General features: G+C 51.5%; 1 protein-coding gene across 1 annotated transcript; it reads left to right on the top strand.

The window, feature by feature from the left end:
* The first annotated feature begins 783 nt into the window (after positions 1 to 783).
* On the top strand, positions 784 to 24185 carry SLC22A2 (solute carrier family 22 member 2). The gene is made up of 11 exons (XM_040965677.1): positions 784 to 1194; positions 2745 to 2848; positions 7276 to 7430; positions 9685 to 9853; positions 13461 to 13575; positions 14821 to 14927; positions 16066 to 16280; positions 17467 to 17575; positions 17864 to 17976; positions 20299 to 20398; positions 24119 to 24185. The coding sequence occupies exons 1-11, from the start codon at positions 784 to 786 to the stop codon at positions 24183 to 24185; spliced, it is 1665 nt and encodes a 554-aa protein (XP_040821611.1).
* The last annotated feature ends 1959 nt before the right edge of the window (positions 24186 to 26144 follow it).

Below are 26144 nucleotides of genomic sequence, written 5' to 3'. Positions count from 1 at the left end.
GGAAAAGCAGGGGAGAATGGCCCAGGTGCTGGAGCACTGCCACCCCGGGAAGGTCTGCCTCCTGGCTCAGTCTGACCCAGCCCAGGCCACTGCACCATCTCGGGAGTGAACCAGCACATAGAAGACCTCTCTTTTCCTCAGACATTCTGTATCTTCAAGTTTTATTACTGGCGATGGCTTTTCCTTCATATTCAAAGCCAGCAGCCTCCTGGCACCTCCCTAGCACACACATTCCCAGGAGCTCAGAAGTGGCTGAGTGTGCAAAGCCCAAGAAGTGTGCCAGGAGCACCAGCCAGCCACCAAGGCCCACAGTGTGCTGGGCAACCACGCGGGCCTCTCTCGGGCAGCACCTCGGAGGAGAGAGGTCAGCATGTGTGTGGACAGGACCATATTCATTTCCAGGCTGGGGAGAGATTAACGGACTGCGATAGGAAGAGAGCTCGGGTTTCTCCCTGCGGGACACAGAGGCGGAATTGTTTGTGGTGCTGGGGTGAGGTGGCCACAGCCCTCGGGGAGGTGGTGTTACAATAAACAGGACATCACACCCCCAGGGCCTTGCTCTGGGGGCGTTCCTGGGCAGCAGCGGGACATGCACCCCTAGAGAGGGCACCGAGTGAACCCCGGCCAGGACAGGACTGCGCCGGAGGCTGGCAGCTTCCTGAGACCGAAGGACTCTCACCCTTTGACTTTTGGTCCAGCATTCTTGCTGTGCCGACTGCGCTTGCTCTCCGCCACAGTCAGGCAGCTCCGCAGCCGCAGCGGCAGACTCCACCGGCAGAAGCCATGCCCACCATGGACCATATCCTCGAGCACGTAGGGGACTTCCACTTCTTCCAGAAGAGAACCTTCCTCCTCCTCTCGCTGCTCTCGGCCGCATTCACCCCCATCTATGTGGGCATCGTCTTTCTGGGCTTCACCCCGGACCACCACTGCCGGAGCCCCGGGGTGGCCGAGCTGAGCCGCCGCTGCGGCTGGAGCCCCGAGGAGGAGCTCAACTACACAGTGCCCGGCCTGGGTGAGGCCGATGGGGCCTTCCTCCGCCAGTGCATGCGCTACGAGGTGGACTGGAACCAGAGCTCCCTGAGCTGCGTGGACCCACTGGCCAGCCTGGCCCCCAACAGGAGCCACCTGCCGCTGAGCCCGTGTGAGCACGGCTGGGTGTACTACATGCCCGGCTCGTCCATCGTCACCGAGGTAAGTGAGCTCAGAGAAAGAGAAAAAGCAGATGACTAAACTTTTCACGAAAAAGTCTAGGCCTCAGAACCTTGCCTGAACACGCTCTTTGAACTCAGAGCACCTTACAAAAATCCCCCTTCTAAGGGAGAGAGGCAGCTTCTAACTTTGCGTGGAGTGAGTGTGTGTCAGCTCTGACAGCCATCATCCCTGCCTGTGCCAGTCGCAGCAGTGAAGTGAGCGTCGCATACTTTGGAGCTCCTGGCAATGAGGCCAGGGGAGAGATTACCGAGTTTTCTCTTTTGTTGGAAGTTTTGTGCTTGCACCATGCGCATGTGGAATGGCAAAAGCTTCCAGGGCTCTCCTGGAGTGCGCTGTATCATGAGACACAAGGTGCTTTCCTCCCCATGGCTGTTATGTTTCTCTCTGTAATCTGCTCCAAGTGTCTCTTATTAAAGCATTTTAGGCTGGAGAGGATGCTATTAGTTTAGTCAAATGCAGTCATGCTAAAATCTAATTGCAGAGGCTGGCATTGTGCCACATGCCTCTGCCTGCAATCCCAATGAGATCGGGTTCAAGTCCCAGCTGCTCCACTTCCAATCCAGCTCCCTGCTAATTCACTTGGCAAAGCAGCAGGGATAGACCAAGTCCTTGGACTCCTGGCACTGCCTTGGGAGACCCAAAAGAGGGTCTAGGCACCTGACTTCGAACTGGCTCTGCTCGGGCTGTTGTGGTCATTTAAGAAATTAGGCAGCAGATGGAAGGTCTCTCTCTCTCTCTCTGAGTCTACCTATGTAACAAATAAACCTACCTATATAAACAAATAAATTCTGTTCTAGAAAGATTTTTAATTGTGAGGCCCCATCTCAATAGGTATGGAGAGAACAAAAACATAATTAAGAGAGAGACTATTATTGGGGCAATGCAAAAGAGAAAGGTGAAATTACTGTGGAATCTGGCATTGCCTGGATTACTAGGAAAGGTGTGCTTGGCCACCATGGGGAGTAAATTGGCCTGAACAGGACCTGCAGTGGTCAGAGTTCCACGGAGTGGGAAGGCTGCGGATTGTATCATACAGCTTTAAGAGGTTCCACGGGGTGACCCCTCCCAGCCCTTCACCTAGAGTTGAGGAGTCAGATGCCCCAAGCAAGCCAGCTCTGCCCCACGTCTCAGAGTGGCTCAGCAGAGCTGGTTACAGAAGCTGGGGCTCTGGAATCCTGGGCCAGCTCCCATTGCACCCCAGCACCTTCCTCCTCTTCCAGCGAGGGCAAATATAACAGCCTTTGGCAGGACAGCCGGGAGTGACCCAGCCCCCTCCTGGCTGCATATGCATCTCTCCTACATACCTGTTGGCCTCTGGGTGGTCAAGTTAGAAAGGAAACCATGGATTTCAGCTGATGTGGCCCACACGGCAGCTCAGGCTCATGCCGTAGGGCCAGGTGGTATTTTCAGCGGCTTCCGTGGCTGTGTGTGGGCAGTGTGAGGAAAGCCAGCACACAGCGGAGTGACTGGCTCTAACCAGATGCTGACGGAGCCCTGCTTGCTTTCTCTCCTGACCCGCGGACATGCAGTTTAACCTGGTGTGTGACCATTCCTGGATGCTGGACCTGTTTCAGTCAGTGGTGAACGGCGGTTTCTTCATCGGCTCCATGAGCATCGGCTACCTAGCAGACAGGTAGGGAAGCACGTGTGGGGGATTTGCAGTCCCGACCCCCCCCTCGCCCAGATGCTCACCTGTTGGCACTTGAACCACCTTTTCCCCGGGCGTGGGGTAAGGGGGCGCAGGTGGCGGTCCCCTGGCTCTTAGGCCTGCTGCTTTTGCAACCTTAGCTTTGATGGTGGTGACTCATGCTTTCGTTTTGCTGTGCTTGGGGCAGTCAAGGGATGTTACAACAGCAGGCAGATTCTTCCCTGTGGCCTAGCCAGCAGTCTGGGGTTCAAAGAAAGAGAAGCAGATTTTTCAGTCCCTATTGTCATCTCCGGTCTATGGACACCGCCACCTACCTGCTCCCGAGCTCTCAGGGACCCTGAGCTCTGTCCTGTCCTCTACTCTCTCTCGGACACCCTCTCCCATGGCCTGTCCGATGGCAAACTCCCACCCGTGTGGCCTGGACCCTTGGCCAGACATGACGATCTGCATGAATTCAGCATATACTCTCCAGAGACAGAAGCAGGAGCCATTGACATCCAGAGAGCACTTGGCACATGCCTAGGCAGGGCTGGGCAATGGGTCTTCACGGATGTATCCATGCCTCAGCAGCTGGCTGTGTGGTGTTGCTCTCTGCTGGGCTGCCCAGTCTCTTGCTTAACTTTCAGTTTGGAATTCCTGGCTCACTCCACTGGAAGTTCCTTAAAACATTTATCTTTTTGTCTGTTAAGGAGCAATCAGGAACCTTTTAGGAACCCCCCCCCATAGGGAAAGAAATGGAATAACTGACCTTATACTTGATACGCATTTTTGCCAGTGTGGCCATTGGGGTTAATTATTGAATACTGCTGATGACCACTGCATGCTGAGGGCTTTCCTCTGGGCCAGGCTCTGACCTCAGCATTTAGGGCAGTGTCACTCTTCATCAGACAACACGTATCCTGAAAGCCCTACGCACAGCTCCTAAAACTGCTTGCACCAAAATAAGCTTAGTTTTTTAGCTCCATCTTTCCACAAACTCTGAGAAGCACGTTTGTATGATGTATATATAAATGATATAGCTGTGTGCGGTCTACAAATCTGTCTACCTAAGTAACTAACTCTTAAACACAAGTTTGGTGCCTTGCTCTTCAAGGCTGTCTTTGCCCATATTCCTGAGATAACCCACACCTGGGAGTTATCAAACCCAAGTAGACCATTCTCCCTGGTCAGGCTGCATACAAGCTTTCAGACATGTTAAAGATGACTTTGTGTAACATACACACCCCTGGAGGAGCTGGGGTCTGCCGGCACAGGAGAGAGGAATGAAATTCTGGAGGCTCTGGGCCAGCAGTGGCTCCATCTACAACCCATACTTGTGACCCTCCGCTCAGACTCCCAATGGAGGTTATTACTGGTCTCATTGTGGGAGGTGTAGATGCAGGTGGCTTAGTGTTGATTCTGGTTGCCCCAGGAATGAGGCCAACTCAGCAGACCACCCCTTGAGTCAAAAGAGACTCATCATTCAGCAAGGTCTGCCTGGCTTTGCCCTCTCTCGACTCTCCTCCCTCCTCCACTAGGAGTGGGAGGACCAGACCCCAGGCGAGTGAGCACCTTGGAAACTGTCCACAGCAATGAGTTAATGATTCTTTCCCCAACTCAGTGAGTAGGAGGCCTCACCATCCCAGCTCCCCACTGACCCTGCATTCCTGAGTCAGCGATCCACCTGCTGAGTGACCTCATTACGCCTGCTGCTAAAGTCTGCTCTGGAATGGCGGTTACTCACTGCTCTTCCCCAAAGGCTTCTCTCTGGGGATGTGTCAAAAAGCTCATAAAGAATAGAATCGGAAAAGAAGCTTATTTTGCAAAAACTTAAGACACCCACACATTGATGTTTGGATTACATATACTTGTGTTAAACTTTTTGGAAGACGCCTCCCCGTGCCCCCCGCCTCAATTCCCAGTAGGTTCTGATTTCAAAAAGGTCTTTCACAAAATCAACTTAGTTTTTTATTCTGATGTTCACGAGCTGCTTGGAGCACTTTCCTGCATGCCTCCATGTTTTCTTGAGTTGTCATTGTCCCTGCTTCGGTCCCACATATCGCGCGTGTGCGTACAGTGAGACCGGTGGCCCAGCCAGGCTGGGAAACAGTGCCTCTGCCAAGGGCCATTCAGATGGTTAGGATGTGATTCGCAGGCCGTTCAAAACGCCAGCTTATCAATTACCAGCTAGAGACCGGCTGCATTTTGAGTTCCACTTGCTGCGCTTTTGGAAGGACTAGAGCAAATGATTTCTGGAGCTGGACATAGCCAGTGATCTGGGCATTCCCACCCCTGAGAAGTAATAAGACAGTCACTATAGACCTGAAAAATAGGAAAAGAAGGCATCTTTTGCAAACTCAGTGCTCCCTGAGTAACTTCTAGATGTTTACAATGTGACAAGAATCTCACAAAGGCCCATTTCATCCACAGAGCAAAGCAACATTCAATAAAAATGCTTTGTCTTCCGTGAAGAATTCTGAAACCACATTCAGATGTTTGGTTCAAATGTCTTTCAAACAAAAACTAGAAGACATTATGAAAGGTTGCAAGCAAGAATACTAAGTTTTATTCCAAGTCAACTCTTTTGAGGGTCAGTTTTATAACTAGAAGGAAGAAAGGGAGAAGAAAAGAGAGAAGTGGCGTGTTAGAGATTTTGAGAATGAATCTGCTGTAAGTCATCTCATTGATTCCTTCATCCGTAGCAGCCTAAGCAAGGACTCTTATTGTCACCAGACATGAAAAGCAATCCCTTACCAATTCCAGGTCTTCATTCAGTGGTGGGAAATTCTCAGTGCCACATGATTGTAGATGTTTAACCGCTGGCTCACGGTGATGGGACACAGTCCATTTCAAGCTGTGCAAGTGCGGTCACTGGTCAGAGGTGGCTGGAAATGTGCCGTTACATAGCATGTCGCCACACAGACACAACAGGCATGAGCCTCATGAGCATCTAGGTCAAGTGGATAAAATCACGAGAAACACTAAATCCACCCTATTGATGGTGGGTGTCTTGGTGTCATCTATCTGACTGTTGATGGATCTCACCATCAGCTCGCGCATGCTCTGACGTGTGACCCTAAGGTCCTGAGAGCCAGCACCCACTGTTCCTGCGCCGTGCAGGAAGCAGATCAAGCTGGATGTCTGGCTCCACTCAACTTAGGGTCTTCCCCAAGGGCTCAGTGCTTGCTGTGTAACTGACAGTCACTTCTGGGGCAGCCTCAGCTATTTCATTTAGGCTCTTAACAGATTTTTTGTTAAAGACTTCAAAGATTTTTATATTTGAAAGGCAGAGTTACAAAAAGAGACAAGGAGAGAGAGTTCTTCCATCTGTTAGTTCACTCCCCAGTGGCCCACAGCAGCTGGAGTTGGGCCGATCCAAAGCCAGAAACATCGATCAGTCGTGGACCACTCTGCAGACGTCAGATTTAAAAGCATTAACATTGCCGACTAACTTTAATTGCATCAGGGGCTGTTTTCAACAGTGAGTGTTTGCAGCGACCACTAGAACAGAGCTGTCTGCCCAGGAGGGTGTGCGACAGACAGTACAGGTTCAGACAGAAGTGGATAAATAAAAGTTAAATAATTGCTTGCCATGAAGAATTGTTGGAATCTGCATTCACAACAGAGTCAGAGTCAGGTACCTTTCTGAGCACCATCAGGTGGATGTGATGAAAATATGAACACAAGATGTCGGGCTGCACAAGTGAGAGTAAGAACAGAGCAGGTGCTCGCACCTGTGTCTGTAATCAGCTCCCTGGCAGGGGTCACATGAAGAGGTCGAGTAAGGGTGGACAACTTGCCCGCCTTGCTCATGGTGAGGGGGAAGGCTATGGGGATACTCGGAGCACTCAGATTTTCCCTCTACTCTGCGTCCTGAGACCAAGAAAACACATAGAAGGGGCTGCGTGGCCATGGCCCCAGGGAGTGGCCATACCACACATGTGACACATGGTTTCCATGGAGACACGCAAGGCCAAACAATGTTGATAAGAGATGAAGAGTACAGTGAAGGGGAAGTCCTGGCTTTTCCCGAGACAAAGCCTCGCTGAGTGGGCAGCTGGCCGAGGGCAGATTCACAATGCCCCCTCCCCAGTTCACAGGGTGATGTAATTGCTAGCTAGGCCCAGGGAGGACCTGGGAGGACGACCACTCCTCAGACCACCTGCCTCAGGGTGGGACCAGAAGGGGCACTGGCCCTGGTGTGAGCGAGGCTCCTTGTACTTAAGTGGGTGCCCAGGACATTGAGGAAGAGTCCAGAATGGATCTGATTTCAGGGATTCTGAGGTGACTTCACTCCATGGCATGTCTGTGGTTGAGAGCTAACCTCTGATTTTGTCTGGATTTCCGTAACCCCCGTGAATTCTGTTCTATTTTAGCGGGGTTTTTCCTCCAGGTTTATTCTCTCCCCCTCTCTCCCATCTCTCCACCTGCAGGTTTGGCCGCAAGCTCTGCCTCTTAGTCACCATCCTCATAAATGCGTCGTCTGGAGTCCTCATGGCCGTGTCGCCCAGCTACGCCTGGGTATTGATCTTCCGCCTGATCCAAGGCCTGGTCAGCAAAGCCAGCTGGATGATAGGATACATCCAGAGTAAGAATGTGGGGCTTGGGGCTTGGGGCTGCAGGAACACAGCAGCAAGGCTGCCAGGACAAACAGGTCGGCGGGGGTGCTGTGCAGAGAGGTGGACCCAGCGTCACCATCACATGGGGAGATTGGGCTTGTGGTTTAAAAAAAATAAAAAGCAGTTCTAAAACACAACAGGTCAACCTGTTCTGCACTTCTCCCATAAGGAACAAGAACAAACAGCCGGCAGGAACGGGGGGAACAAGCAGCATGCCTCCGAGGCCTAGATAGCTCTTAAAGTTTTTGTTCTCTGGACTCTGGGGTACAGAAAAAAAGTGAAGCCTAGCAGGCCTGGTCAAGCGCAGGATTGAGTGATCAGAGATTTGTTCCATTTCTCAAGGACTCTGTCGCTTTATGTAAATCCATTCCAGCAAACTACAGCTCCCTTCCGTGCACGCACAACAGTGCAGGTCCTATAATCAACCCACCCAGGTTACTCCACCCACCACTTCCAGAGCCAGGAATAGAATTCACATCCCACTGCTTGGCACACACCTGGGATACAAATATCTAAATGATGCAGCTCTCACAACTCAAGCGCAAGCCAGAACACATTCACATGCCTGCAACTGCACCCAGGGAAGTTAACCAGGGGAAATCCCATCAGGTGAAAGAAGTGCTTAAAACTGCACCTGCCAGGGAGCCCCTGAGGAGTGTCTGGACAGAGAGGGAAGGAATGCACGCAGTTCTTCAGCCAGTTGTTTGGATGCTAGAAGATGTAATGGAGAGAAACGTGTGACATTTAATGGTGTCAAGGTCAATTTCAACGGAGGTTGACCCCACAACCTCCTGCTCATTGCCTCCCCAGTCCCTCTGAGTGTCCCTGACACACACCTGTCACGCCTTCTTTCTGATCACTTTCCTCTAACCTGTCCTTACCTTCAGCCACTGTGAAACTCAGACCTGTCCATTTCCTGAGCACTTACGTCTTCTCATTTAATTCTTCCTTAAGATCCTTTCAGGTAATTCGTACAGGTAGAGATGCTCTCAGGGCGCATTTGTCTGGTTTATAACAGTTACAGTCTGTGATACATCTGCCAGATCTTTAAAGCAAAAACAGGCCTCAGGTGGCAGCCAGGATCTCAACACTGCCTTGGTTGATCCACCAAGGATCTTAAATAAGTTCACAAGAAATGCATCTTTGTTTTAATAAAAACAAGATGTATTTTATTTGTTTGAAAGACAACTACAGAGAGAAAGAGATTCTCCTTCCACTTATTCACTCCCCAAATGGCCACAAGAGCCAAAGCTGGGCCAGCCCAAATCCAGGAGCCTGGAACTCCACCCAGGTCTCCCTGATGGATGGCTGGGGCCCGGGTACTTGGGCCACCTTGTGCTGCCTCCTCAAGTGCGTTAGTAGGGAACTAGATGGGAAGTGGAGCAGCTAGAACTTGAACCACAGCGCTCATACGGGTTGCCACACTTGCAGGCAATGGCTTCACCTGCTGTGTATCCAGCCTGTTATCTTTTGACTTCACTTTCCATAAACATGTTGAAATCTCTGCCTAGAAAAGGATACACAGGCCTCGTGTATCTGTCTGGACCCAATTGTGGGGGCAGTGGAAGCTGAGTGTCACGCCATGCACACAGGTGTGCTGGGAAATGAGCTCCTGGGGGGCTCCAAGCCCCTGGCTTGTGTCTGCCTCCTTCCATTTGCCTCCACAGCTGACTCCAAGGCACTGAGCTTGCACAGCCGGGCTGTGGGACTTCTGAGAATGTGAAACTGAATTCTTGCCAATTCTAGCAGGCCTCCAGCCCTACTGCTGGGTTTGCAAACCACTTACACAGATAAAAAGTATTTCAAAGCAAATGCTGGCCCTATTAGAGAGAATGCATTCTATTCAGGTGCTCATTTATGTAAAAATCATGTACAGTCTGGACACTGTGTTTGGTTCCTTTGCTCAAGTCTTTGCTTATCGCTACCTTATCACATGCTCCAGATAAAAACGTGTTACCGTCTGTCATTGCATTTGTCCTTGCCCTTCTATATATAAATCCTACTGTTTGGCTTCTGTCAGCAGGCTTTTCCTCCCATCCAAAGTGGGAATGCAAGAGTTCTGTAAGTTAGCACAACAGTGCCAATTATGACAAGCTCTGCCCCACCCACCTAGGGGACATTAACAATTTCTCAGTGAGCTATATAGAACATATAGAATGTTGGAGTTTCCTGGAGAGCCCTCCTGGGCACTGCACGGGGCTAACATTTGGAATCTCTGTGCAGTTACGGAGTTCGTCGGGCCAAGTTACCGAAGAACGGTGGGCATTCTGTACCAGGTGGCCTTCACCTTCGGCCTGCTGGTGCTAGTCGGGGTGGCCTACGCCCTCCCTCACTGGAGGTGGCTGCAGCTCGCTGTGACCCTGCCCAACTTCTGCTTCCTGCTCTACTACTGGTGAGTCTCTGGAACCGAAGGAAGAGAACCTGCCCTAGCTTGTTTGCCTTTTCTTGCACTTCAAAGTTTTTCCTCACTGCTCAGGCCTATTTACACACTACCCAATTCCTTGGAAAATCAAGTGTACCTCTCGCTTCAGGCTTCATCTTGCAATTCCATGGTCCTTACTTACTCGAGCTTTAGTAGGCTGCAGCAGCTGTGGCCTAGATGAGACTTCACACCACTGCACATGCACAATGACACGGTGGCTGTCCCCTGTCTTCTCAGTGGACACTGAAGGATGAAGAGGGCATAGAATGGCACTCATATCCCACTCTTCCATGTCCGTGCCCAACACAGACATCCCCAGTCGATCACAGCGGCTTTCATCCCAGAAGGGACCAACATAGTGCTTGAGCTAGACTGTACCAATCCCAGCTTGCGAGGCAGGTAATCTGTATTGCTCATCCCTTCCCAAGGGAAACACAAGGAAAACGGCAGAAATGATGAGAAGTCCCTCCTGCAAGGGCCTCTTTCTGGTCAAGCTCAGGTCTTTGTTCCTCTTTGGAGGAGGAGCTGAGTCCCCAAATGGGATCCTGTTCAAACCTCATCCAAATCATGCCACCTGCCCAAAGTCCCTTCAAACCACTCACTGCGGTTGGGCTTTAATGTACAGATTAGAAGACCCAAGCCAAGGCGGTGTCGAGTGTTCTGCGAGGACCCTGCCACCCCCTGCCTCCTATGATTACCTCTCTGTGCCTCTGAATCTACTCCCTCTTCCTATGCCCATTAGCAAATAGTTTTTTCTCACCCCGATTTGCTCTGATGGATTCCCAAATGGTCTTTCTGACCATTGCTTCATTGTCCTATAAGCCAAGATTCTTATTGGCATTTTATTTTTTTAAGATTTATTTATTTTCATTGGAAAAGCAGATTTCCAAAGGGAAGAAAAGACAAAGATCTTTCATCTACTGGCTCACTCCCCGAGTGGCCCAACGGCCGGAGCTGAGTGAATCCGAACCAAGGAGCCAGGAATTTCTTCCAGATCTCCCACATGAATGCAGGCTCTGAAGGATTTGGCTCATCCTTTACTGATTTCCCAGGCCACAAGCAGGGAGCTGGAAGGGAAGTGGAGCAGCCAAGACGTGAACCGGCGCCCATATGGGATTCTGGTGCTTGTAGGTAGAAGATTAGACTGTTGAGCCACTATACCGGCCCCATTTTGTTGGCATTGAGTGTTCAACAGTTGTCAGGCCCATCCATTCCCCAGGCTCCTGGCCACTTGTCAGGCAATAGAATCAATTTAAATTTTCTTACAATTCCCCACACTCCATGAGGGAGTTCATTTCTGAAAGATCCTTCACAGTGCTCTGGAGAAAGAAGCAGGAACAGGGCTCTGGCAAGGAATGACAAGGGCCTAGACTGAGACTGACATCACAGGTGTGGTGAGGGAGAGGTGGTAGGCTGCTCTGATGTGGTGGCAGTGGCAGAGCAGATGTCTGGTGGGTGAGCCCCAGTGCAGGCGGTGCATCTGCATGGAGCCGGGAGTGGTGTGCAAAGAGTTGAGGTGTGGAAGGAGTATGGTAGTACAGGTCTGGACCTGCTGGACTTGAGGTTTTGGAAGGACACCACAAGCAGATACCAGAGGGCCAGAGAAATGAAAGGTTCTGAAATTCAAGTCAAGTCCATGTGTGTCTTTGTTGTCGCTGTGGGGAGAGGACATGGATCGAAACACCGATAAATTCCAATCTTAGTAGCCAGCCAGAGGAAGGGGAACTGTGAGCACAGGGTGTGTTGGGCAGAAGAAGGAGCGTCAGGAGCCGAGGGGCTGAGGAGGCCAGAGGAGGGGCTGAGGTCCATGTGGGGACCCCTAAAGCCCTCCTGGCCATCCTGACGGGACCTGCTGGGGCCTTATCATGCTCAGTGAACTTGACTATACATCACTGCTTGGGGGGCTCCAGAGTTCCCTGGGACGACAGCATGGATGACACTCCTTTCACCCACTTGGCCACAGACTCCAAAGCTTGCACACAAGGACTTGGAATGGAGCTAGTACTTTCCCTTCCTGACACTGTTTTCAATCACTGAGTATATTTCTTATGTAATTTTCATGCAAGATTTTGGCTCACATGAAATGAGTATACACACACGCATGGGAGGCCCTGTGGTAATTCGATGTAGGTGCATGGTGACCTCTGATTCTATTGCAGCAGCTGCGGTTCCATCTCCCTTCCCCTCTCCCTTTGAAGCCTCGTAGCTCCATCCTCCAGGTCTCCAGGAGACAGATAATGGAGCATTCTGAGCACCCATCACCCCACATAATGCGGTTGCCCCACTGTGCTGTGAACCTCAGGACACAGCTCCCTCCTAGTTGTCTAGGTCTCTCGTGTTCCCCACATGCTCATAAGTCTCCAAAAAATCCCATTTGAGTTCTATGTGGTGGCTCCCTTATTTGGATGTGGCTACCCACAGCCGGCTGAACTCCTCCCACCCCCACTCCTGGCCCCGAGACTGAAGCTGTTCCAATCACACCACCTCGTCACGGTCTCTGGCTCTCCAGCTCAGGAAACAGCGAGTGCAGCTACTGCTGCACCCTGTGCTGTAGTCAGCCACAGCTGCTCCCAAGGCTCTAGGAGCCAGCTGGAAAATGGCTTTGCAGGAGGACCGTCTCAACATTCAGGTTCATGCTACAAACCCTGGTGGCGGTCAGCTGAAAGCCCACAGCCAATCTTAGCCCAGGACCAGCCCCTGTCTTCTCTCTGAACCTGCTACACAAACAGCACTCCCATTTGGGCTAGAGGGATGTCCCCACTAGACCTTCTACCTTTAGCCATGGTGACCTTGACGGCAGCACCGCCAGCCCCTCCTTCTGCTCCCCATGAATGTAGGCAGCCCCTCCCCTGGATGGAGAGCTCCAACTACACAGCCTGGCTTTGCATTCCCCACACTCTGACTTGGAACATTCCTTTGGGAAATAAGTTCTGAGATAACCAAGGGCACTTCCAAGACTTGATAGAAAAACGGGATTGAAAGACAAGCTTGTTTGGTTGCCAAAAATTTGGGGAAATCCACCTACGATTTTTTTTCCTTCTTCCTTTCTTTTCTTTTTTTTCCCCCCCATAACACTCTCCACTTCCTGAAGAATCTTCTCATGCAGGCATAGGCTTCAAGATTTTTTTAAGCAAAAATAAGTTTATCTGTTCATCCCACTTCCCACAGACTTTCTGAAATCCCTGCTTTCCCCCGCCCCATCCTAGGTGGTTTGCTCGCACAGCTCACCTGCACTGCTGCCAAGCCCCTCACTGTTGCTTCTCAGGACCTTCCAAGTCCCAGGGCCCATCTGCTGTCCTGCCTGGCCTTCCTGAGCACACAGATGGGCATTAGGTGGCATTCATGTAGCATTCCTGTTAGAGAGGTGGCACCTCTGCTTAGCAATCACCAAGCAGGAGTCATTGAAGGCTTCCCGGACAAGTCTGGTACATGTCAGCAGTCGAGGGAGGGAAGATGGCAGAACCCCCAAAGTGCCGTCTTTACTCCCCTGTGAGCCCCCCTGGAATCCCGCATGGTCAGAGGCCCACAGGGTGACAGTGTGGATAACAAGTTCCCCTCCCCTGACCTTGGGCCCTAGGTGCATCCCTGAGTCTCCAAGGTGGCTGATCTCCCAGAACAAAAATGCCAAAGCCTTGAGGATCATGAAATACATTGCCAAGAAGAATGGAAAATCTCTGCCCACATCTCTTCAGGTGAGCTGGGGAAGGGTGGGGGATGGTGCTGTGCTGCCCCGGGGAAGGGTGGGGGTGGTCGATGGTGCTATGCTGGACCTGCCATGATGAAATGCAATAGAATCCTTCATGGACCAAGAGAGATTCTCTGGGCAGACAGAAAACACCAAGCCATAAGGCAAGTAGAGGTCATTGCAAAGCCCATTGAGGGGTCTGAGCCCCTCAAATCTCCTCTGGCCACTTGCCCCCCACACCCTGAGCTGTCCTGCCCTGTCACATGCAGCAGGACAGCTCTGCAAACACACAGGCTGAGGAGTGTTAAGCACTTTGGATAGAAACCACCCCACCAACACACACCAAGCCCTCCCTGCCTTTTAAGCAGCACTGAGTGCTGGGGAGTCTGTTTCCCCATGGGAGGGGGTGTAGTTTGCCTCTGACAGCTAGATCTCAGCACGTTGAACTCAGACCGCTTTGTCTGAGTGGGCTGAAAGAGAGAGCAGGAACCAATGAGAAGGTACAGCAAAATGCACACAAATCGTTTCTGACGAAGAGGCCAAAGGAGGTGGCCCGGGAGAGCCTGAGGTTTATCTCCCTGGCATTGGCAATGGTGGCATTCCCTGCCAGCCCCTCTTCCTTCTCCCCCTCCTGCCCCAGTCTGTGTAGATGGGGTGGACACCCAAGTGCCACCAGCTCTTAGCAAGAATGGATCTTCTGGCTGTCGCCCAAGGGATTCAGCTGACAGGAGATGCAGGGCAGGTGTGGGCATTGCTGTGGGTCATGAGTCCCATTCTTTCACACCCATCACACAGTCCTGTTAGAGAGGAGGCAGTTGGATGGAGTCCCTCCTTTGCCAGCTATGCAGGGAAGCATGGCTTCCCAGGTTTCGGTCTCTGCTCCTCCTGACGCACGGCTCACTTCTCTGACCACCTCCAGGGGGCACCTGTGCTGGTCTGAATGGGTCCAGGTAGGCACCCAGTGGCTTGCTCCTTGGCCATCATGGCCATATCCTTCTTCACCTGCCACACTTGGTGTCCCTTAGGCAAACGCCAGGAGTTTCTCAACTTCTCCTACTCCAGCTTCCTCTTCTGTGAAATGGGATCAAAAGAAACAGGCCCACATGCAGGGCTTTATAAAGAGTCAGGGAGCGGGCGTGGGTCCCACCTGCACATGGCAGGCACACGCTGAGCAGAAGCCCTGCAGTTATCCCCTAGGTGACCCCCGGAGGCCATCACTGGCCAGACACCCATTTTCCTGTTCTTTTCTCAGAGCCTGAGAGTAGACGAGGAAGTCAGTGAGAAGCTCAGTCCATCCTTCCTTGACTTGGTCAGGACACCCCAGATGAGGAAACACACACTCATCTTGATGTACAACTGGTAAGACATATGGCTCACATGGATGTCCCTTCTTTGGCCTTTCCTTCCACACTAAGGAGGCAGCTGGGGCACCTTCCCAATGTCACTTAGCCTGGTACCAGCATGGATGGCAGCCAGCCATGTGTGGTCGCTGGTAAGCTGTGCTTTCTCGGGTCCCTAAGCACAGAGCAGAGCTTAGCAGAACAATCACCTGGGAGGCTGCAGACTCCCACAGCCATGCCCTCATCTCCAAAAGACTGATATAATTGGTCTCAGCCCAGGAATCAATGTTTCTGAGCAGGTGATTCGCAAATGGGCTGACCCCTGGGCACTGCTGGTGCAGGCCAACCGACCCTGACCATGAGTGTAAAACTCAACAATACGCCAGCAAGAAGAGGATCGTTGCTTCTCCTTTTCTCCCCAGACAGGGGGAAAAAAGATCTGAACAAGAACAATCCACTGTGACTTGGACTTGAACCACACTCGTGGCTTAATCCGTCCACAGCTCAGAATCAGGCCTTGCTAGAGCAGCTCACTTTCCTCCCCCAGCAGGGGCTCCCAGGGCCAGCCCAGGAAAGATTTACAACTACAGACGGTAGCCCCGCACTGGGGCACTAAGGCGGCAAGCTCCTTCCCGCCCTGCACAGACAAGGCACATTGGAAACCCTCCTACCCTCCCTTTCTCTCCTTTTCAGAACCATTGGGATTCTTGCCGACCGACCTCACATTTTCCATGACATGCAGTGGCTGCTGTAGGCGGCACAGGCAGAAACACTGTCAAAAACGTTTGCATGTTGCCAGGAGGGAAACCATCAGAAAGAGGGGATACATGGGCCAGGTCCTAGGACCCCTAAAGTGTGAATGCAGCTCTCAATCCTTTTGATCCCAACCATATTGAAGGCCCCAAAGAGAGAGGTTTCACAGTCACAGATAACTCAGTGTCATGTCACAAAATAACCCCCAGGTACTGTGTCAGGCTACACTGATCTCATCCACTTTGTGGGTTTGGGGGTTGCAGCCAACTACGGGGCACATCGGAGAGCATGAACAGGTGGGGTGGAGCGAGCTACGTCAGGGCTGTTTTTCCAGGAGCGTCTTGTCCAGGGTGGGTCCCTTTTGATTCTCCGCTGGATGCTGCTTTGTGCTCTGCTTCATTCAGGTTCACAGGCTCGGTTCTGTACCAGGGCCTCATCATGCACACGGGCCTTGCCGGGAGTGACGTCTATTTGGACTTCTTCTACTCCGCTCTGATGGAATTCCCAGCTGCCTTCATCATCATTGTCACCATCGACCGCATCGGCCGCCGCTATCCTTGGGCCGTGTTCAATATGGTGGCAGGGGTCGCCTGCCTAGCCTTAGTCTTCATCCCTGATGGTAAGTCAAACCTGAGCTGGGGGCTGACCCATGAGGCCTTGGTCACTGCCCTTTGAGAGGAAGCATGGGTAATTGATCTTTTGGGTCCACTTGGAAAGAAGGCAGGCCCAGCCTGGGAGCAGGTGCACATTTGCCCTTCCAAACAGTGAGCCCCAGGCACTGCCTGGTGTGGTAGCACCTACAGCACAGGCCACAAAGCGGGCCTGGAGCAGACAATGTGAGCTTTGGGAAAGGGCAGGCCCACCTCAAAGTCTCACCCCAGTGCTTCCAGGATATGATACAGGCAACAGCCTGGCCCTCTCCCATGGCCTTGCGGAATAACGCCATCAGTAAGCAGTACTCAGCCCCTCTTCGTTCCTTCTAAAATGCTTTCTCCATGGAGGGGCAGGGGCAGAAACCTACAAGACAGGGTCCTGGCAGCCGTGTGGATTGTTTCTGGAACCCTGACAATATCAGCAATCATTTCAGATAAGTCCAGGTTTTGCTGTTTCTTTGGGAGTGGCCCCTGCAAAGGCGGCCCAGCAGTGGGTGTGTGGACAATTCTGTGCACAGCACTATTAACCACTGAGGTCTAAATAGAGTCCTGGAGGCAGGACCATGGAGACAAGAGTTAAGACTCCTTAACAGGATGTGCAGGGCCATGACAGCACAGAGGGAGGTGTGTTTACGCTTGTATTTCTGGTCCAAGCTCAAGGAGCCGGGTCTACTGAGCTTCCTGTTCGGAATACCTCCCACACTGATTTGGAGGCTACCATACCATGAGAAACCCTGCTATGGTGGACATGGCTGTATGTACAATGTCCATCCCCACCCCAGCACCAACCCCACTAAGGAGTGCTGGTGGGTCCACACAGGTATGCCAGCCCTAACATCACCAAGTGGAGGGTGACAGTGACCGGGGAGGCCACACAGTGACGATGGCAAGTCTCTAGACCATCGTCTTAACTTCACCATGAACCCAAAAACTACTTTTAAAAGAACCATCTTTTAAAATATAAAGCAAAGTATTAGAATTTATATCTAAGGCCGAAGCAGACACAAGGAATCTGCCAGCATTTTCTGGAACTTGTGGAGATGGAATTTTGCTGTCTGGCTGGAGTCTGGAGTTAAAATCTCACACACACACACACACACAGAGGCTCGGAGCTTGCAGCCACAGTTGTACAAGGGGCCGTGTCTCCGTCAGATCTGCAGGGGCTGAAGATCGCCATGGCCTGTTTGGGCAGAATGGGGATTACCATGGGCTATGAGATGGTCTGCCTGGTCAACGCTGAGCTGTACCCCACCTTTATCAGGTGAGTGCCCCGGCTTCGCCCCAGGCTGGGACTACTCAAACAGGCGAGGGAAAGCAGTAGCCAGAGCGCAGGGTGGCACAGGCGCAGGCCGGGTGAGGTGTGCAGGCTTTGGTGTTGAGGTAGGAGAGAGTGTCTCCCGTGGCTATAGAAGAGAGAGCAGCAGACAGGTGTACTGGAGGGCAGGGGAAGAGAAGAAGAGTGGGGTCCTTGATGAGGAGCGTGGGCATGGCACTGACCCTATGTGGGCAGTGCTTCTAGGAGCGAGGCTTCCTTTTGGTTTGGTCACAGGAATCTCGGTGTCATGGTCTGCTCCTCGCTGTGCGACATCGGCGGCATCATCACGCCCTTCCTCGTCTACCGGCTCACGGCCATCTGGCTGCAGCTCCCCCTGCTGGTATTTGGTGAGAAACCCTGCGCCTGGGTTTGCTTCCTGCCTTGAGGACTGAATGGGTGGGAATGCTCGCTTTGCCAAAGGCCAAGACATCAGATCAGAGGCAGGGACCACGGCCGGCTGCTGCCTCCACCCTACTCAGTGAAACACAGAGCCCTCCCCCTTGTAGGCGAGGCCGTTGAAAATGTTGGACAGGACAAGTTCAAACCCCAGGAAAAAATCCCTGCCGGTTCCTTCCTGGCCAGGGGGATTTCAGGAGCAACGCTCAGGTGGAAAGGAAGCAAGCTGCACTTGCCCCTCCCCAACCCCTGCCTCCAGGACAGGAAGTGACAGGTGACGGGCAGGTCTCCTAACCAGCGCTCAGCACACAGGCAGAATGTGGCGTGAGTCTCTGCCTTCTCCCACTGGGGCTGTCTGCACCCCCTGTGTTCAGATTCAGACACACCACACGCACCTGCCAGCATCCCAAAGCTCAAAACACACCCACTGAGCACAGCCTGGCCAGAGCTGACAGCACACGGGCTCTTTACCCCACGTGACAGCTGTGCTGTGACCACAGGGTATCTGTGCCCCAGATTTCTTGCTCCCCAGCACTGGGGACAGAGGGTGGTCGTGGGGTCAGCAGGATAGTTTTTGGATAGCAAGTGGATGCTTCCTGTTCTGACAACGCAGAGTCCACACCCAGAATAAGAAATAAAGTTGAGCCTCACATTCATTCTCCTGAAGAAGAAGGTAAGGGAATGATGCTTGCTGATAATGTCTCACAACTTTAAACTTTATTTATGGGTAAGACAGCGAGAGAGGCAGACAGAGCGAGCGTGCTCCCATCTGTTCCTTTACTCCCCAGTGCGCACAACAACCAAGTCTTGGTTGGGCCAACACTGGGAACCCAGGCGCACAGTCCAGGCCTCCCACATGGGTGGCAATAACCCAGTTAGTGAGCCATGCCTGTGCCTCCCAGAGCCAGGCCAGAGCCGGCTGTCACCCCAAGGTTAGGCTGTCTTCCCTGCTAGGTGGACGCCTCCCCCATAACTACTCATTTTGAACGTCAGTATTTCAAGTGAACTCAAAGCCCTTCAGTTTCATTGTTGCTAGTGGCTTATCTCTTGCCCTTTCCAACCTTTAATCTGTTATCCCACAGGAATCAAAACTAACAGTTTTGTAGTTCGGCTTTTTTTCCCATTTCTTTCTCACCCAATGCTGGTGTGATAACTGTGGACTTGAACTAACCATTGAGCAGTAATCCAAGAGGCCTTGAGGGAAAAAATCAACCTGTTGGAAAATCCTCATCAAAAGAGCTGAAGATGGACAAGGCTAACTGAATTTGTCCTGGCTAACTGAATTTGTCTTTGAAAATACAAAATGCAGGTGGACAGTAGCTGGATTAATATGTTGCATTCTCTGTAATTCAGTGATTTCTGAGATTCAGATACCAGCTCAATGTGTCTCTTACTGGCATTAATTAATTACAACATGATTAATGATGACAACACAATAGCCAAGTGAAGCTTGGGCAGTTCGGAGAGGCTTTAGTTCACCGTGTGGGCAGGGTGCTCTGCAACGCGCTTGGCCCACGTGCATCCAGCTCGGCCTCACGTGAGCCTGTGAGGGTAGGTGCTTGGAGAACCAGGGTGCCCTGCACACAGCAGGGCAGGGAGTCTGAGCTGACCTGCACTTCCTGCAGGAGCCGGGATTCTCCTGCCACTGAGGGCGTGAGAAACGCACCGCTTCGGAACACCCAGACTGTTAGAAAACACATCATCTACTTGCTGAATCATACTATGGAAAGACACAAAAAAATACAATTGTAAAGATGAAAAGAAAAAACTCTTGTCACAGTTTAAAAAGACACACACACAAAATCAGAGCTGGGGACCAAGGAAAAAGGGAACAACAGAATGTAGCAACTCCTTAATTTGCTCTACAAGGCCTGCTTAGACCTTTGAATGCTGCTCTGCTGCCATACTTCGAGTCCTGACTTGAATCCAACTTTCTGACTGATGTGTTGGCAACTTACCCTTGTCCTTTTCCCAGGGTTAATTTTTTTTTTTTTAGAATTATGTTCTAATTCTGAAGTATCCACAACTTGTGGCAGTGTCCTCTGGCCTGGACTAATTTTGACTCAACATATTGAGGATTTCATTTCCCTAAAAGGAGTAGTAATGCAATGGCATTGGGAATTGGCAAAGTATTTATGATGGAAAATAGATGGCAAAAAATAAATCTATAAATAAGTGTAGGAAAACACAAGAAATAGAAGGAAAGGAGCTGTCCCCCGGAAGCCGCGAGGCTCCGTGTTGGACGTGGCTCGCTCTGTGTCTTTGCCTTCCAGCTGTGGTGGGCTTGGTGGCGGGAGTACTGGTGCTGATGCTGCCGGAGACCAAAGGGAAGGCTTTGCCCGAGACCATCGAGGAGGCTGAGAACATGCAGAGGTAAGGGGAGGGGCTCCCCTCCTGGAACCACCGCACAACTCCGCACCCCACTTTCCACGGGATGCCATGCCGCACAGCAGGCACTGAGTGGGAGCCAGCCAATCCAAGATGTATCAAGAAACACCTTCGTAGCGGGGAGGTCTATGTAAAGGTGACCCCCAAACCCAGGACCCAGAGGAGAAAATAAGTCAGTATGCTTGTCCTCACAGAAGAAAACTTCTGCATTGATGAACTGCCTTGAGTGAGAACTGAAGTGTCAGGCCTAGGGAGAAGTTGACTAGTCCAGCCAGAGCTGATGCTCCCAACGTAGCAAGCCCCTAACCAGCCTAAGAGCAGCCATTGCACAGGGGAAACGGACAAAGGACTGGGGTAGACGCTGTTCGGTGAAAAGCGAGTAAAGCAGCTCCTGGGGAGATGGGAACAGGCTCACCCTCCTTCACCACGAGAGCAGGGGACATGAGCGACGTGCTCACACCCACCTGGATTGTTGAGGATCCAATGACCTGGTTATGTGCCAGCAAAGAACGCAGCGAAGTGGCTGTCGCCAGCGTTACTGCCCGTAGTGCATGACTTATTCCTCCCTGGGCATGTGTGTGCGCCTGTCCTCCAGCCTCGCAACCCCACCCCGGCTGGAACAAGCATGTGTAGAACACCACATGCAGGATTAGTAACTGAGGCATTCTCTTTCTGTGAACAACCAAAGTGCCCATCAGCTGGAAGACCAACTAAAGAAATCATAGTAAATGAGCTATTATACAGCCCACTGCAAAGGACGAGGCAGCACCGCTCACGAAAGTTCTCCAGGTTAGATTATTAATGAAGGGAAAATCAATACATAGTAAGGTATATATTCTGCTGTTTTGTAAAAATATAAAATACGTACCTATAATAGAGTATAGATATTCAATGTATTTGTGACTACTGCTGTTTTTCTCCCTGGAAAAATGAGCAAGAATCTTCACACTGGTTGACTGTGAAATTCACTCAGGAGGGAGACAAGCCCATGCATCCCATCTTGTAATTTCTGAGTTTGAGTCCTATGACCCTATTCCAATAGCAAGTTGGAGATAGAAGATCTGAATAAGGTCCCAGCTGGGTGGCACCCTTCTTGCTGATCTATGCAAGCTCAGCTGGTTTTTACCAGCTTTGTCCTTGGTGTGTTTTTGGTTGCTTTGATGGCCAGGAGCTGAACTGACTTTCGCCAGTCTCATAAAACCTTCCCATGTGATCCATCCATACTGAGACCAGAGTGGAGCTGCAGAGTGTCAAGGCACTTCCTAGAGTGTGAATGTAGAGAATGCGACCCCCCACCAGCTCTGCCCAAGGTCACGTGCTGGGAGCCTGCAGGTCTCCTGGATCCCAAACGCTGTGTTTGGCCCATGCACATGCCATATAAACTGGAGTTCCAGATCTGCTAAAAAGGCCATTGGTAACACTGAGCAGGCCCTTCGTCTTGCTGAGTTTGTAGGCACTCTATTTTGGTCACAATCCCTGCCATTTCCTATTGCCGGCTGCCTAGTTCCCTATCACTATCTGCCTTGCTCGTGTTGTGACATGGATGCCTGACTCAGACCAGCCCCCTGCCCTGTGCTCCTGCATCCGCGCAGCTAGCAGTGCACACGAGCGCCTCCCTGTGGGAGGTGAGAGACCAAGTCCTGCTCACCATGTGTGCCTAGCTCCATCACCCACACAGAGTTCACCAAGTGTTGATGGCATACTTCTGGGGTCCGTTTTATTCTTGCTAGCTCAGAGCTAAGCGAGCAGTCCCAGGCAGTGGTGAGGGGCATAGGATGTAGAGGCCGGCCGTCCTTGTTCTTCCCATCCGTGTGGTCTTCACACTGCCAAGTCTCAGTTCTTCGCTCTGAAGGATGGGACAACAGCACCTGCGCCCTGGGTCTTGGTAGCTGTAATGAATTCACATCTGTCAAGTGCCTGCAGCCACCATTATTCAAAGCAGCTTTCCTAGCTGCTGTGTCAAACAGAGTGTGCAACCTGATTTGCTTGTTGGAAATGAAACTTTAAAATGTTCTGAGTTGTTCTGAGATGGCAAAGTGAAGCTCCAGCATACACTCACGTGCACATGTGCACACACAAGCACTCACCTGTGCTTCTGGTGGCTTTAGTATTCACCAGGCTGGTTCCCACCAGCCCAAAGTGCTCGATCCTTGCTATTGTAGATGCTCTCCATGTGTACTTCCCCATTCTCTGCATTACACTACCCCAGCCCACCATGCACAGTTAGAAGACAGATCCATGCTTGGCCTGGGAGCTGCAGAGGGCCAGTGAGGAGCTGAGGGTTGCTACAGAGGTGAGAGAAGGTCCCACCTGCACAGAAAGGGGGAGGACGCACCACCTAAAAGAGGGGGATCCGAGAGTAGGAGTGTAGACCTCAGTTGACTTTGAAGCTGTCCCTGTCTGTAGCCTCTCAGCCACAAAGGGACAGGGCAGGAGCCCCTCCCCCAGCCCTCATGTCTTTACACTCCTAAGGACACAACCCTGGACCCACCCTAGTTGCACCTAAGGCTGTCCAGTTCCCAAGTGTACACCCTTACTCCCTGTAAGCCTCTTTTGAAAAAAGGCAGCAAGGGCTAACATTCCCAAGTGCTTCTCTTGCATATTTACTCAGAGGCATAGGCAGCAAGCCTACCCTCATTGATAACCGAAAACAACCCAGAAAGCCAGAGACTAAAGGACTTGCCCAAAGGTGATGGAGCCACAGTTCCTATTTGGCCGCTGGATTCTCTGGCCCATGTACTTGTCTGAACCTCACAGGGCAGGTTCCCAGGCAGGACAGCAGTGTACTGGAGCCCCTGGACTAGGTGGGCACTTCAGTTACACTCAGTCCGAGGCAGGTGTGGCCAAGGCTGTGGCTGAGTTGTTGTTGTTGTTGTTTGGAATGCTGAGGTCATCCTTGACAGTACTGCTGCCCTCCTGCTGTGGTTGGCAGGCTTGTTTGTCAGTGCTACAGAGAGCCTAGGTGTTCAGAGCACGCGGTTGGGCTCCTCCAAGTACAGCCCAAGATGTCGCTGTGGGACACGGGTGAGTTTCTGTTACTCCCCCATCTTGGATGCGACTGGTGCAGAACTTGGTTACCAGTCGTCTCTGAGTGGAAAGGCTTCTTGGAGGAGCTGGAGGCCAAGGAACAGTCCACACCAGACTCAATAGTACTGAAAATGGGAACACATTTGGAGGACATGGCCAAGAATGGCAGCGTGAAGAAAGCAACGTGTCCACAATGAGCGTCGGCAGTGTCCTGGCCTTCCTAGAAACAAGGAGGCCATGAGAGGTTGATCAGGTGTTTTAGTTACATTCTTCAGCTTGTCAAACTGTCCAAGAGTAGATGAACTCTGGTCAAACAATTTCCTAAATTCTGTTGGCTGAGCTGATGACAACCGCTCCTAGGTTTTGCAATCATTATCTTATTTATGCCATGGATATAAACTGAGTCTTCACTCACACTCTTTTACAGAGTGAGCAGGACACCCTTAAAAAGGAGCTCGTGCAAGGTAGCCCTGCTTCTAGAAGGGCGTTTTGGTGACTAGCCAGGCTGTGTTCACCACTCAGCAAGCTCAGTTTGTTTTCCTTGTGAGAATCACCGAGTTAGTGCAGGACTAACGCAGCTCTGCCCACTTGCTGCCTCACTTCCTTGGGACCACTTTGTTTTGGTTTGCAGTCCTTTGACCTGTCCTTTTTCCTCCCCACTTTTATTTTTCATTGCAGACCAAGAAGAAGTCGAGAAAAAGTGATTTACCTCCAAGTTAAGAAGCCGGAGGGTCCACTCAAGTAAGGGGACACCAGGACTCCCACAGTGGCCTGGCTCTGGAATGCCAAGGCCAGAAGCAGAGATTCCTTCACTCACCACAAAGTCCTTCCAGTCTCACCACACTTGCCCTTGAGTCCCGCCTTTCTGTTCCGCCACAGGCAGGGTCTGACTCACACCACGCAAGCCCCACCAGCACCCCTAGGACCATGGACACTGGCTTCCTGGAATATCTCTCCATCTTTGTGTTTCTCCACTGGGTATCTTCCCCTACATATGCAATGACCACAAACCAAAATATTGGGAACTGTGGGCCAGGAAAACCCTACAGGCAATATCTGAAAAACCAGAAAGCCAAGGAGAGAAGAAAACATTTAAAGCTCAATCAAGTCCTCCAGGATCTAGGTCAAACTTTACAAAACTCTTTTGGTAGCAGAAGTGAGGACACTTTAAAATGCATTGATCTTTATTTTGGGGATAATTATTATTGGCGTAAGACTTGAGTGGGAAACCCACACAGACTTAGGAACACACCTTGAGTGGTCAGTACACTGACTGAACAAATACAACTGTGTACTTCTACAAATAAAAAAGTCTTGAGTTTAATGAGCAGCAGCAGTGGCATTATTAAATTAAAATTGGTCCTTTTTCATTCTCATAAAATTCCTTTGGGCTTGGGACACAGAGACTGCCATCTGCTGGTTCACTCCCCGGTGGTTACCACGACCAGGATTGGGCCGGGTCAAAGCTAGAAGCTGGGAACTCAACCCAGGTCTCCCCGTGGATAAAGGGACCCAGCTGTTCGACCTCCAGGGTCTTCATGAGCAGCCAGCTAGGGTCGGATCTGGAGAAGTCAAACCCAAGCACCCAAGGGATGATGTGGGCAGTTCTAACTGCTAGGCTCAAAACACTCTCCAATTCTGTAAAGTTTAAAACTTCTGTGAACACGCCCTGAAATATCATAGGAAGTATATGTCTAACAGTTCCAATGCAGGTCTCAGTTCATTTCTGCAATCCTACAAAATACCTAAGACAGGGGCTGGGAATCCCTGGCAAGACACCGGCAGGTGCTTGGCTTCTGGCGAGTGGCGTCCTGCTTGCCATCAGCAGCTGAGGGCATCACAGAGAACCCTAGCAGACGTGCTGACTCAGAGCTCTGTCTCACTGCACAGCCACCCAGGCCTTCCTAGGACACCCACTGAGGTCCATGCTCATAGCCACCCGGGCCCTCCTAGGACACCCACTGAGGTCCATGCTCACAGCCACCCAGGCCTTCCTAGGACACCCACTGAGGTCCATGCTCACAGCCACCCAGGCCCTCCTGGGACACCCACTGAGGTCCATGCTCACAGCCTCAACTGGCCCTAATCACTTCCCAGTAGTCATCGGCCGTGAATTTGGCTAGTTAGTCCCAACACACGAATGAAGATGGGACCCCTTCAATCACAGCAGGGCTTACAATGAAAACCAAAGCTATAGCCACACCCCACAGAGGACTTGCCAGCCAAGTTAGCTGCACTGTCCCTGTGATTTCTCTCCTTCTGCAAGATCTCCCTGCCTTCCTCAGAGAACCCCTCCCTCCTGAGAGACCTGCCCCTGTCCATCACCTCTGCCCCAGCTTGTGTCCCCTGTGTCTCAGGTTGTCCTCATGGCTGCCAGCCTCCCTTGAAGAAGCACATCTGCCCCTGTGACTACTACAAACTGCCCAAAGCTGAGTACTTCATGAGAACATGTTCACTAACAGACATGAGCACGTAGGCACGTCAGACAGACTTGCTGCATGGCTTACTGGTGATATCACAGTTAGAAATAACCAAGTCCGCAAAGATCTGATGTGCTCACGTGATTGAAAAGGAATTAAAAACGGACAGGTGCTCCAAGATGACAAGTACAGGTGACCTTTGGACGATGTCAGAGAACTGACAAGCACAGCAGGCTGACTGCGACTTATTTCAAAGACAGCTGGGGTTGGGCAACAGACAAGGA

The sequence above is a fragment of the Ochotona curzoniae genome, unplaced genomic scaffold (genome assembly GCF_017591425.1).
Source record: "Ochotona curzoniae isolate NIBS_2020 unplaced genomic scaffold, NIBS_Ocur_1.0 scaffold_3890, whole genome shotgun sequence".
Classification (NCBI taxonomy): domain Eukaryota; kingdom Metazoa; phylum Chordata; class Mammalia; order Lagomorpha; family Ochotonidae; genus Ochotona; species Ochotona curzoniae.
The sequence above is the reverse complement of the archived record's forward strand: the minus strand, read 5'-3'. Positions and strand labels throughout refer to the sequence as shown.

Excerpts from the sequence above, each read along its gene's own strand:
- SLC22A2 (XM_040965677.1), top strand. The coding sequence starts at position 784 with ATGCCCACCATGGACCATATCCTCGAGCACGTAGGGGACTTCCACTTC. Across the intron at positions 16,281-17,466 it reads CTTAGTCTTCATCCCTGATG|ATCTGCAGGGGCTGAAGATC; the intron begins GTAAGTCAAACC and ends TGTCTCCGTCAG. Across the intron at positions 17,977-20,298 it reads GCTCCCCCTGCTGGTATTTG|CTGTGGTGGGCTTGGTGGCG; the intron begins GTGAGAAACCCT and ends TTTGCCTTCCAG.